A 13,862-nucleotide genomic window follows, 5' to 3' on the forward strand; every position below is an offset into this window, starting at 1 on the left:
ATGGGAAAACCGGGACAAAAACACAGGGAAGGCCAAACAGGAAAAAATACCCCAACAAAAACCCCAAACCATAACAACTCGACTCAACTTTTACTCAACACTATTTCAAAAACACTTCAATATTTTACTCCAAATGCTATAAAACTGAATAAGACGAAAGTAGAGATTTGTACTTGCCAAAGCGCGTTGTGTGGAATCAATTATGTTATTTTGGTAGCCTTCATTTCAAATGTTTACAATCCATCACTAAATACATTCCTTATTATAGCATGATTATTTTAAGACTTTTGCATGAAGAAAAATCTCACGTACCGCCTACAGTACTCAAATATTGGGGGGGAAATCTAGAATACCCCCCCACTTATCACCTATCAGTGGAGGGCTGCCCTTTGGTACTGCTCGGCCTTTTTATCTCTACCTGCCCTCATAACTTTTAAAGTTGCCCTTATTTTTTTTTTCATTTTTCTAAATTTACTATACGCCTTTTAATTTGACCTTCTTGATGTTGTGCCATATAATTGGTCCTTATCAGGCTTCTACCTAAATCCTGTTTTAAATGAGATATACTGTTATGTTGGGCTAGCTTCTCAATCCCTGTAATTGCAAGTTCACATAAAAAAATCCTTTTACACCCCTTGCACATTCATTGACCATGATGGTTTAATTAACTAGGTCCCTTTTAGATGTTTGAGACGGAGAGATTTATGTATTTAATTTGTTTACACGCCCAGTGGTTTCACACTATTGAGACTAATTGCACGGTGTTAGAGGCTATCGCCTCGTTGAGGCAAGGGACCTTGTCATTTAGCGCTCGCCTGCTTTTATGAAGCGCTGTCCCGGAGAAAATATTCAGCTCTGACCTTTCAGAATCAAGATTTAAATTTGGAACGCTTTAATAAAGAGCCGCCAAAGCCAAATTGCATTAAAAGATCGTTGCTTAAATGGGCGGTGGGTTTGTAAGAGAACGACAACAAAAAAAACATTTCTGGAAATTTAAATAAGGGCTGTTGGACAGTGATCAAGCGATGGCAGTTGGTGCTTTGCATATGCATTTTGCAGACCTATGTTTAGGGATCTATTTTGATTAATTAACGAACCAGTTTGCAGCCGGGCAATCATAAATCTTGATTGTGCAATGTCAGCAAATTGTCTTTGGACTGGGTTTGTTTACAAAGTTGCTGAGGGCAAATCTGACCACTGATAGCTGATGTTAATTAATGTTGCGCATTGTCTCATTCCAGTAGTTCAACGGCAATTAAACGCACCAACAATGGAACATTCTCATGTGATTAATTAAGGCATAAAATTATTGAGTCTGCGCCTCTGACTGGAGGATGGTTAATTATTTATAGTTAAATTAAGCCACAGCCCCATGTCTGATGGAAAGTTCTGCTCAACCCGCTTGCCGTTTTTGTATTTCTCTTTTGCATTTTGTAAATGTGATGACTTCTTTCATTTCACGGTAACATTATCGCATTAAAAGTAATCACACGTGGTAAATTATTTCATAAGACCTTGACCTTTATGGCACGAGGAAAACTACCAACAGAGAAATTAAAATTGAGGTGGCACAGAAGCTCAAAGATGTATTTTTTTTTTCATTATATTTTCAATATGTTTGTTTTTAAGGGTAAAAGGGAGTAAAGGACTTAATTTAAATTTCATAAACAGCATCATAAACCAGAGCAAGAAGATAAAGCTTTGGGAGGATGAACACATTTGGCCTTCCTTCTGAACATGCCACCGATACAAAGCTAGATGTGCAGATGTGACTGTGATCACTGAGGTGTTTTATCATCTCATCGGTACTGTTTGCTCTCCTGTCTTATGAGATAAAAACGGCAGTGCGATGACTGCAGATACTAGCTCCCTACTGAACTGTTCACAATCAGCGGGGAAATTAGACAAGACAATGCAAAACTACGCAACGCTATGGGAAGTCTCAGCCACATGATGCTTTGCAACATGTCATCAGTGTTGTGAGTGTAATCACAAATTAAAACCTTGTGCACAATCACTTCATTAAATTTGAGAATCCTGCAGGATAAACTCCAAGAAGGACATAAAAGAGGGAGAAGCTTTGATGTCCAATGGTGAACCATGTTTTATTGTATATTTATGTACTTAATGTCTATTTCAAGGCTGTAGCTTGGGGTTTCTCTCAAGTCTTTTATCTATTGACAACTATTGATGACGACATAGCTGTGAATGTATGGTCATAAACAGAGCTCATCCTCCATGACAACATATTTTTGTAAGAAACAGACAAGGTTGTTTTAAGGTCCCATGACATAGTGGATGCTTTTATATAGACCTTATTGTTCCCATAAAACTGTATCTGAAGTCTCTTTTACATAGACCTTAGTGGTTCCCTAATCCTGTATCTGAAGTCTCTTTTATATAGACCTTCGTGGTCCCCTAATACTGTTTTTGAAGTCTCTTTTATCTAGTCCTTAGTGGTTCCCCAATTCTGTATCTGAAGTCTCTTTTATATAGACCTTAGGGGTCCCACTAAGGTCTATGTATTGACCAACTGCCACTTAACTCGTTTGAAAGCTATGATGTCTCTCTCTCATGGGTAGGTCAAATTATCTGGACGGGCAAAGCAGAGAAATGACCTCATAAGGGGCAAGAATCCAGATCGGCCCATCTGAGTTTTCATTTTCTCAAAGGCAGACTAGGGTACCCGGGGCTCCATTTACACCTATCACCATTTCTAGCCACTGGGGGACCATAGGCAGGTTGGGGGAACTCATATTAATGTTAAAAAAAACTCATAAAGTGAAATTTTCATTCCATGGGGACCTTTAAAGAGATGATTAGACTCATGCACAGTAAGAGTAATGGACTGCTTGGAACATCTACAAGAGCCATCCGTTTCACTTCACTTCTTGACATACTATAAAATGTCTGGCTTGAAGAATTAAACTGTGAGGAGTGTGGCTCAGCAAACACATGAATCAGTCTTTAGAGACAAAGACCAGCCGTGTCTGAGTGTCTACAAATGTCTGCCAGGAGACACAAGCATCAGTGAAATGTCCCATTGCTTCACCTGCTTAAATACATCAGAGTCCTTGACACAAACATGAAGTTAACTTTCAACTGAGCTCTTCATGAAAGCGCCTCATACAGTTCTCCGTATGATACTCATTCATTTCAAAACACAAAGCTCACACACTGAAAATTGGTGGGTTGTGCAGTGTTTTTCACCAAAACGGTCGTTCAGACCAGTTTGATTTGCTCTCTCGTTGTCCCATGGGAAGCCCCGTCTGCAGAGGAAACCCACCTGTCTGAAGCTCAGAGGAGACATCTCTGCTTTTATCAGAGTAAACAGACAGGCCAGGCAGCCGTTATCCAAAACCCTTTGCTTGTGATTTATTTAGTCTTAAAGGAATACTCCGCCATTTGTTGAAATGGGGCTTATCACGGTCTCCCCTAGCTGTAGATAGATAGATTTATGTCTCAGTGCATGCATTGTTTTAGCGCGTGATCTCAGTGCCCATGTAGCGGTGCTTTGGCTGTGCTTCCACCCAATATAGTCCCAAGTCAATACCTGCCTAGCATTGTTCACAACATGCTGGCAACATAGGATTCTATTCACTACGCTAAGCTAACTAGCGGCAGCTCTGCTGGTGTTGCACCGGACTAAACCAATGCATGCTTTGAGACAAAAATGCTATGGCCCAGCTATATACAGCTAGGGGAGACCGTGATAACCTCTATTTCAACAAATGGTGGCGTATTCCTTTAAATTTGAACCAAATTAAATTATCACAAAACCTTCAAACCAAGTCTTTTGAACAGGATGTCATGATATTAAACAATGGGTCGGCAGATCTTAGCAAACGATGAGTTTCTATTTACCTGTTTTGGTATTACTTCATAATAACCATCACTAGGAAATGGCAAACTGTTACTTAACTTAAAGGATGTGTTGCTGGGTTTCAACCATTTTGTGAAATTTGCTTGTTGGTAATAAACATTTAAACAGTTATCCATTGTATTTGATGTTGTTGGGTATCACAAAACGGAATGTAACACAAAAAAAGTAGGTAGTGTTTTACAGCTGTTTGCAATGATTCTCCTTTCCCCCACGTTGCATTGACAGATCAAAGTCCGCCTTGAGACAGAGTGACGAGAGACAGTGATGAGAGCCAAGGAAAGAGTGTTCAGCAGTAGATTACAGATAACTACATAGATATACATATAGATGGCCTAGATATGAGGCACGTCACATCTGCTGGTCGCGGGGTGAGCTTCTCGACCAGCGACCAAAATGCGCTCACTTCCCTACAGCACAAGCTCTCCACCGCAGTTTCCACATGACGGCACCACCCACACAAGCACCTGGCGTGAAGTGTCGGGGGAAACATTTAATTGTTGATTATCTTGAGGGGGGGAGGATTTCACAGGTGGGACCGGCAAGTTAGCGCATAGCTAGCATGATGCCTTCTATTTCTAGATCTAGATAGATAGTTTTACTGGTACTTATCTGAACTAACGACGTGATCACTGTCACTAGATATAAAGAAAACACTGCCATTCACTCGGTGCCATTCACTGACCATTAAAAAAAAGTGTCTTCATTGCATGTACTTCGGTTTGTAGACTAGCTCCAGCGTTTGTTGCTGCGTTGCTAAATGATAGCAACTCACCAGCAAGCTTCACCACTCATTCTCCTTGGAACATACATTTATTTGGCTTTGGCGGCCATCAGTTTTCGGCAATTCCACATTCTCCCTCCAACGTCTGACAGGTTGGAAACGATCCGGCTGCGGGCCATCCTACACGTTATTAGTGGTTCTTGCTAACTCTTCCTCATTCCACTTAGTCGCCATAGTTCTAATGCTAGGCTGAGGCTATTCTCCTCCATGTCTCCAAAAACTCATCATCAAATCATCCCAGAACTGCGTAAAAAAAAAACTGATAATACCAAAAACTGGCCTTTAACAGTTGTAGACATTTTTAATATATGATTTACATATCTTGAGTGATTTATGTACCCTTCATCAACAATGGTGGTTAACCAGCAAAATGGCCCTTAGGTGAATGGTCATGTGACTGTTCAGACAATGCAGTCATAATGAGTGAACTCATTAGTTTAACTGTTTGTTGTTGCACACACAACATATTTTTATTATGTTAAGTATCTGTAATGATTACCAAATCATATGGAAACCTTTAGCGTGTCGTTTGTAGATTGTCAGTTGTAAAGCATCTATAAACATGATCTAGATGGCTATGATCAGTGCTCAAATAGTCATCTAATTTATAGATTTAATTTAAAAAAGATTTAATGAGTCGGGTTGAATCAGGTGGTAGAGCAGGCACACATATACATAGAGGTTTATTCCTCGACGAGTTGGTCCAGGGTTCGAGTCCGACGATTTCCTGCATGTCTTCCCCCCCCCCCCCTCCCCTTTCTCACCTAGCAGTCCTGTCCAATAAAGGCAGAAAACCCCTAAAAAATTAATCTTAAATAAAAGATTTAACGTGGCCAAATCATTGTAAGTTGATGCTTTATAAACCACTTCTTAATCTTTAACTAATTGTTTTGACTTGCAACTTTACAATGACATCAACATAATGTTTATAGACACTGTACAAAGTATTTAATAATCATTAGATAACTATTTAAATGCATGAACAAATGACTGTATATGACACTAAACTAATGATGAAATAACATAAATGATGAAACCTTCTAAAGCATCATTTGATTGCTTATTAAGAGTAAAGTAACTGTTAACTAAAGTTGAAATAACCCTAGATTTGTCACTTACTAATAATGATTATTATAAAGTGTTATCTGTGATTGTTTGGTTTCTTTTTCTTCTTCTTTGTTTTTTTGGTCCTGTCTTGTCTCCTCGTGTTTGTGTCTTAGTTTCCTCCCCGGTCTTGTGTGGTAGTCCCTGTCTCGTGTTCCCCGGTGAGTGTCTGTATGTTCTGTTTCCTGTTTTGTGTTGATAGTATGGTTTCCTGTTTTGTCTAGTTTAGCTTTTTGCCTGTCCGATTGTGTAATGTGATTCACCTGACGTATCACCTGTTCCTTGTTACCTCGCTACCTCTTCACCTCTTGTATTTAACCTCTGTCCTAACCTATGTCTTTGTCAGATTGTTCTTGTATCTTGGTGCCTTGTTACCTTCATCCGTGTCCTGCCTCCCCACCCCCGGACCTGATTTTGGGACTTTGTGTTGCCGTTGTTGGATTCTGTGTTTTTGTTCATTTGTTTTCTATGGAAATAAAGCCTTGTGAAGTTCTCTCCGGCCTGCATTCCCTTCTCTGCTTTTGGGTCTTCATTCATCCCTTGTAACAGTTTCTATTTTAGATTAGATTATGTTAAATTCAACTTTATTGTCGTTGTGCAGAGTGCAAGTACAAGGACAACGAAATACAATTTGTGTCCATCCAAAAGTGCAAAAAAGCAGAAAAGTGCAATGTGAAATACAAAGTATAGAAAGGTGTTGCAGTGTTAGAGCAGAATAACTATGGCTATGTAATATGAACAATATGTACAGATATGTGCAATGTAGTAGCAGTGACATTATTATAGAAAAATATAGCCGTATGCCGTGTATTAGCAGAATATATAAGAAAAAATAGAATTAATATTGATATTCTGTTTGAACCAAATAGACAGAATTGTACAGCTATGCGCAGTGTGTTAGCATTATAAGAGTTGTAAGAATAAGTGTATGTTCAGGATGAATATTATGAAGAGCAGTCTTTTAAGGTTTTTGGGTTTATTTAGACATATATGAAATGCCTTAAGCTGTGCCATGCAGCAGTAACACTCAGTCGTCCCTTTTTTGTTTTTCACTTGAAGAGGGAAATTTGCAATTGAAATGTCTTTTGTTGCACATCTACATGCACACAAGTATCCAAGATATTACACACAGCTTTGGCCTTCCCATTATTGTGACAAGAGCACTGCTTGGTGATTCAGTGGGCCTTGCTCTCTAAAAAACAGCTGTCTAACTGCATCCCATTATGGCCATCCACTCCTCCCTCTCTCTCTTCCATTTGACAAATCTCCACAGCTGCTCTCAGAGGGAAAGCAATAAAAACTGTAATATCCAGTATACATCACTTTGGAAAGAAATTGTAGTTATTTGTGTAAAAGTACAAAATTTTACTTACTAAATACACTTACGAGCCACTTTAAAAGGTACACTTTTGCCAGCATCGATTCATTAAGGTTCTCGAAATATATTGACATGGTCTCACGTTGCCAGACCTACAACATAACTCAATCATAGCAAGCACCACCACCAATCAGCCCCATGCACAAACCCTGGTCGCCTCCTCCACATTAGTTGCACAAAAACACTCTGGGTTGTTTCTTTAAATGAATCACAATCACCTTGGGCGGCGTTAAGCTCTGGACGCAGCGACAGTGGCTCTGCAAAATAGTCTCTGGAAAGAACTTGTTTTGGTGGAACATTTGCACCCTACAAAAGAAAACGCCACATACAATATTAAATGAAGTTCACACAGTACAGTAAGGTGAGCTATTTAAATCAGCTGATGCATGGTTAAACCTCATTAGCTCTAACCAGTGTGTAGCCGTGTGTACTTCTTTCACAGAAATCCCACCAATCAGTCCCAAAACCTCCCATTTAGAGAGGAAATACCCTAAACATGTTCATTGCAAATCTTTGCAATATTTTCCCAAAAATACCAAGCAGGCCTGTCTTGTTGCACAATCCAAATTTTCTTCTAAACTCGCCATTTTCAGCGTGTAGCTTCCTAGCTTGAAGTTTGAAGTTGTTTCCCAAAGCGAACAGAGTTGGAGAACGGCAACACACAGAGCAGAATGTGAGCGATAAAGCCTGACGTCACACCCCGGATGTCAGGCTTTATCCTGGATATGTACTTCCGTTGATTCAGACTGGTATTGACATGATTTGTCAGCTGTCACATCCATCCATGACGTGATTCTCCTGTTCCACCACGTACTTATGGTGCTCTATTAGATTGAGATCTGGTGACTGTGGAGGCCCTTTGCAGTGCAGTGAACTCGTTGTCATGTTCAGGAAACCAGTTTGACATGATTTATGCCTGGCGTGACCGCCACGTGATTGGCTGATGAGATTTTTGCATTCAACAACCTGGAGAATCTGAATCCAGAAGGACTTTTACTTTTCACAGTGCCTCACATTAACACAATACATTCACAATATGTACTGCTTTCCCAGCTAGTAGATTTTTTACAGCCATTTAAACCTGTTCTTGGGTGGTTATAAAATACAAACACATTGTTGATTGTCTGCTGTAAGGACCTGTCGTGACCACTGGATGGCACTGTGGATTTAACTGTAAACCCACGGAGCAGCTCTCCTCTGATCAGCAGTAAAAAAAAAAAAAAACTTTGAAGAAGTCTCAGATTCCCCCAAGGAAACCATGAAAGACAAAGTTGTAAGAGCTGGAGCCGAGACGATTAAAAAAATAAAAAAAAAGTCTGACTGTAAAAGAGCTGGTGTTGTGATCTCGTTTCCTGTGATCCATATATATTGAGCAAAGGGAGAGTGATGGTTGAGTGGGGACTGCAGCACCTCAGTGGCCCTGTAGATGAATGAAGATGCAAATGGTGGGAGGGGGGCAGTTAAAGCCTTCAGTGACACTAAGCACACCCCAGAGGCCCTGGTGCAGAACGCTCAGCCTCAGCACATCAAGGACACAGCCTCTCTGTCTGAGCCACCCCGTTGGCACGCATCACATCCCGTCCATCTACATTTTCATCCAGACAAACACTTGACTCCCTATGCTGAGCTGAGCCAATGACAAGAGACAGATGTGCCCTCCTTAGACAATCCAGTTGGATAAGCTGCTGCTCCACCAACTATTAAATAAGAAAAAATAAGAAAAAAAAACTATTTTACATGAGAATGAAAAGGCCTGGAAACCGTACCCTTGCACGTTGGCTTCGCCTTGGCTGTAAATGTCAATTTCATGTCAGATTCTTTCTCTATTCATCCATGACGTATGTGATTGCTTCATCCCTTTGCATGAGAATGGCTTGAAATGAACGTTGGCCTATTCCGGTGCTCATTTTCAGTGCCTTGTATGAAATGCATCTTAAAAGGGCCGGGTAGCAGACAATCACATGATCAGGCTCAGCTCTATATAAAATTGTGCACAGTGTGGTGTTATGTCTGAAGTTGTGCAGTGTGCCTCAACAGGCTCAAGGTGTTTTATAGTTTTCTTTATCCACTAAGAGCAGCTTCCCTGTGGGACCTTGGCTATGCTAAGGAGTGCCATAACCATGATGCAGGCCCCATGTGGCATGTTGTTTCTGTGAGTCATTCAGGCATACAGTACTCTGGCTTTCCTCTCCACTGCTTACAGAAACACAAGTGAGCCTGCAGCAGGTGAACCTGTCATAGTCAGCATCTGCGGGATCCTAACAGCCAGCAAGGGGAAAAAAACTGAAGGACAGAGGAAGTTTTGTTTTGAAGAGTTGTGCTGTGTGCCACCTGGGAGGCTTGGTAATGAAAGTGAAGCGCAATGTATTCCTAAAGACACATGGTGTGAATGAAATGTCATCAGTATATGTTACCGCTTTACTTTACAAGCCAAATGTTCCAACATTTAAATCAACTGGGTATTGGTTTTTGAGTTACAGTATCAATTAAAAACAGCACGTAGTATAATATACATAAAAAGAGCATGTAGTGTGTGTCAGAATATGTATTTAGGTAATAAGCCAAAACTCAAATCCACAATGCCCTTTTGGCCTTTTAGAGCGTTGCTCATGCAGTTGTGTTTGGCACTTTGATTTGTTTAAATGCTGATTTATGAACTAATTGTCTGTAATTGCTGCTTAGTGCCACTGCTAATCCGAGCTGTCTGCCTCCTGAATCACATTAGGTCAGATTTGTATAATGAAGTAATTAGTTCAATTACAAAGAAGAAAGTAGGGATAGGGTAAGAAACTGGGAACAAGAAGCTAGAATGTACCCCACGAGCGTGCTCCTGTTCCTGTCTAGCTGTTAAGATACTCGGCAGAGAATGTGAAAATAGCCTTGTGAGCAAATGATTTTCTTAATTTAACCAAAGTTATTTTGAATCTTGTAACACAGACATTTCTTATTCTGTTCTTTTCCAATTTTTCTGGACCTCACATATCTAGTGATTTCAGCTTGCTAAGAATCCTCGCTGCTTCACACGTTCCAAAAAGAAATACAGCTCTGTGTTTTCCATTTGGCTTCTGTCAGCCGCCAGAAGCTGCCATCACAACCAAGAGTGCTCCATTGTCTGCTAGCATTGTCATTGTTATTAGTCTTTTGGATTGCCTGTGGAGGCATCGCCAGGCTCCGAAGGAAGCAGGCGCCAGGCTGGATAATTAGTTGTTCTTCGATGCCAGACGGGCACATTGCCGTCACTTGGAGGGGAAATAGAGAGTGGCATCACTATCACAGTAACACCGGAACAACCTTTGGTATGAGGGCTGGGTTCCAGCGCATCTGTCACACCACTAGTCATCTACCCACTGGCAAGACAATAATGCCTACCACTCTAGCAAGACACAGCATGGATAATTACTTTATCTGAAACGGCATTATACTTGTCAAATTTGTCATAATTAGTTGTGGTGTGGTGGAATCGATGTTGACTTTCTATGTTGGCTCTGCTGATTGTTGTCGACAAAGATAATAATTTGGGATTTTATATCTTCCATAAAAGGGACATCTGTATAACAAATAGAAAGTCTAGTTTGCCTTTATTTACACGTGTCCAGCAGATATGCATGTGCAGCGTGGAAAATAAGTACTTGAACACCCTGCTATTTTGCAAGTTTTCCCACTTAGAAATCATGGAGGGGTCTAAAATTGTCATTGGAGGGCATGTCCACTGGGAGAGACATAATCAAATCAAAAAAAATCCAGAAATCACAATGTATGATTTTTTAACTAGTTATTTGTATGATACAACTGCAAATAAGTTTTGAGACGCCCCTAATCCAGTGATTATCCATCAACATCCATTCCTTTAATTTTAGCCTAAATAATTCCAAATATCTCCTTTTCTAACTCAAACATTAGGTATAATTGGAGGATTCATTGACCATAAATTAAAAAAATAACTATCAAACGTTAAAGTTAGTGTTACGTAGTGTTGAAAATGTCAAAAAAAAGTGACATAAGTGTTGCAGAAAGGGACAAAAATGTAAGAAAAAGTTAAAAACATTGATAAAAAAGCGTCAACAAAAGTGTTCAATTTCAATTTGTTCTGGAAGAGAACACAAAGTTTAAATGTTATGCGTGAAACCGACTTTATTTTTTAAGGCTCCTCAGACCATTTCAACCCCGACGCTGCTTATGTAGCAGCCTCTGACCTCACAGGAACTGCATCGTTCAATATTCCATTTTCCACCGTGATCTTGCTGCCGGGGCTCCCGGTGACCCTGCGGGGACAGCTCTGCTGCCTTCTACGGGAGATGTGTATGATGACGGCAAGTACAGAGACGCCTGCGAGCAAGGTGCCTCCGAAGCCCAGCAGGATGCCATACAAGAGGGGCAGAGCTACATCCGAAGGCCCCTTCTGATACGCAGCAACGGGGGCCCAGTCAACGATCAGATCCAGGTCACGCCACGTCAGGTCCCTTACTAACACACACACACACACACACACACACACACACACACACACACACACACAGAGGGAGACAGCACAAACAGGACGGATACACTTATCATCTCAAACAGTGGGAGCATTTTTGTCAAGTTTTAGCTTGAATGAAGCACCCGGGAGAAAATGTAAAATATGGACAGGTGATAATTACATTTTTGAATTTTTAGGCATCCTGGGAAATACTCATCGTATAGTGAGAGTGTTGATGTTGAGAAGTAATGAGTTGGAAGCATGCCCACGGCCACCAAATCTAATCCGGCATCTCATCTAAACACTTAATGGATTCAGGGTTCAGCGGAATATTTTATCATTTGTCATTCAGACAGTCTCCAGAGGGATAACCCAAAAATCTCCTCTTGACATCAATAACCAAAGATATTTGGGCTTAGACATGTTAAAAGACTCAGTTCTTCATCACTAATTCTATTTTATAGTGTGCTGTGCTAATGTGAGTCTTTCAAGCTTTAGGATAAATTACCTCTTCGTGTTCGTCTTCCGGCCTTCTGTTCTTCTTGCGGTTGGCCCGTTGTGTCTAATTGTACCGGAGGGAAGTTTAAAGAGCTGACATATTTGTGATAGTCTTCGACGTAGCGTTTCAAGCTCAAGGCTTTGTCTTGGTTGATGTTTTTCCCCACTTCTGTAAAAAAAACAAAAAAAACACAAGCACAAGGCCAATGTAAAAGTATCTCTGTGTCACATCAAATGCTTAAAGTGGATGCATTTCCTTTAGAGAGTGAAAGAGGGAGTACGTAAATTTAATTGTTTTCTTTTCTGAACCTAATTAGTTCTGGCAGGAGAACAACTGCTGTCCTTCGGTTCAGAACAAAACAAAATGAACCACTTCAGTTTGCATGTACAGTATAAGTAGATCTCTTCAGAACTGCAATCGACTGAACGATAATTGCCGCATTTTGCATCCACACAGTCTTTATCCATCAAAGCCACCACTGCCCCCTAATGTCTTATAACTCATCTCTTCCAATCCTCTCCTTGTCTTTTTTTTTTTTTTTTTCTTTCTCCAAAGCTGCTGATGAAAGGAGCAGATGGTTTGTTCTGTGGCTGGTGTCAGCTCCACTGAGTCCTCTGTCAGATCATTTACACCTCCTTCTATCCAACGCCACTCGGCTGTGGAGTTGTGTGCACGCTGGACTGCAACACATGCCACAGACTGGCAGTCTGCAAAATATGCCACTTTTGAAGTTCCAATTAAAACAAATCTCAAAGTAATGAAGCAATTATGCATGGCGGTTAAAGTCTCGAGGATGCCTTCTTGACCGAAATAAACCAATTTTGAAAACACACCGCCGTGTAGCCAAATTAAGGCTTTGTTCCAATTTCTTTTTGTCAAGGGACATGCTGAGACAACACTGTACTGTACATACAAAGTGAACTAGTTCCTTATGAAACCCATTGCCTTAGTGGCACCACATAGAATTATGCTACTAGATGAAAAGAAATGATCAAGTCCTAAAGGAGTCACATGGGTTCTTTCTGTCTCCATTAGTTTCTCACCAATGGCGATGTCTGTTCTGCCGATGTGCTGCAAGGCGCGAGAAAGCCTGTCGTAGTAGGTCTGCTCGCCGTACTTCAGCATCCAGTCCCTCAGGGCCGTACGGCACTGTGCTTCGCTATCTAGTAAACACAAAACATATGGCCCTCAGACGGACAGGTCTCTGACAGTCAGCCCGCTGCCAGACACTCCCCAAGCTGAGCTGGACGTGTGAGAAACAGACAGGTCCAACAATACACATTTGACCAGTCTATCATTAAACTATACTCACATGTCCATATGTACATTGAAACATGTCTTGGTTGCTGTATGAATCCCCACTGGCTATCATACTTCATTTTTTCTTTGTACTTTCATGCCCCTGTAAAGTACTTTGTGACTTATGTCCAATAAAAGCGCTTGATACGTTCATTTTACTTGCTTGCTGGTCCTGAAGAAAGCCCTTCCTAAAGCTATTTTTAAGTTATTATACAAAAATGCATTCTAGAGTTCAGCTGAAGTGAATATGAGGTGTTAGAAGTCTGTATCTTAGTCTTTTCTTTTGATAAATATGTTTAATGCTTTTTTTTAAATGCATGAAAAATACAATTACACAACAAACATAACAGCATGTCAGAATTTGGTCAAATGTGGGTGGAAGCTTTTGCTGCTTGCTCCTGCCTCTGCTTGCATATTTTTGCTGATAATCTTGCTTTTCCTCTGAGAGAAACTACGAGC

At 40.6% G+C, this 13,862-nt stretch overlaps 2 protein-coding genes across 2 annotated transcripts in view; one reads left to right on the forward strand and one right to left on the reverse strand.

Annotated features, from left to right (window-relative positions):
• The window catches only part of slc48a1a (solute carrier family 48 member 1a), a 17,308-nt gene extending 15,036 nt beyond the window's left edge, over positions 1–2,272 (forward strand). Inside the window, exon 4 of the transcript XR_004657137.1 lies at positions 2,260–2,272. The gene's annotated coding sequence lies outside the window, so the exon portion shown is untranslated. The remainder of the gene's footprint in view (positions 1–2,259) is intronic.
• A 9,015-nt stretch (positions 2,273–11,287) lies between these two features.
• The window catches only part of LOC117948047 (transmembrane and death domain protein 1-like), an 8,337-nt gene continuing 5,762 nt past the window's right edge, over positions 11,288–13,862 (reverse strand). Inside the window, exons 4-6 of the mRNA XM_034877484.1 lie at positions 13,148–13,267; positions 12,114–12,272; positions 11,288–11,610 (exon numbers count right to left, since the gene is read on the reverse strand). Of these exons, the coding sequence (XP_034733375.1) occupies positions 11,321–11,610; positions 12,114–12,272; positions 13,148–13,267 (569 nt within the window). The 3' untranslated portion in view covers positions 11,288–11,320. The remainder of the gene's footprint in view (positions 11,611–12,113; positions 12,273–13,147; positions 13,268–13,862) is intronic.

The sequence above is a fragment of the Etheostoma cragini genome, chromosome 7, assembly GCF_013103735.1.
Source record: "Etheostoma cragini isolate CJK2018 chromosome 7, CSU_Ecrag_1.0, whole genome shotgun sequence".
NCBI classification, from domain to species: domain Eukaryota; kingdom Metazoa; phylum Chordata; class Actinopteri; order Perciformes; family Percidae; genus Etheostoma; species Etheostoma cragini.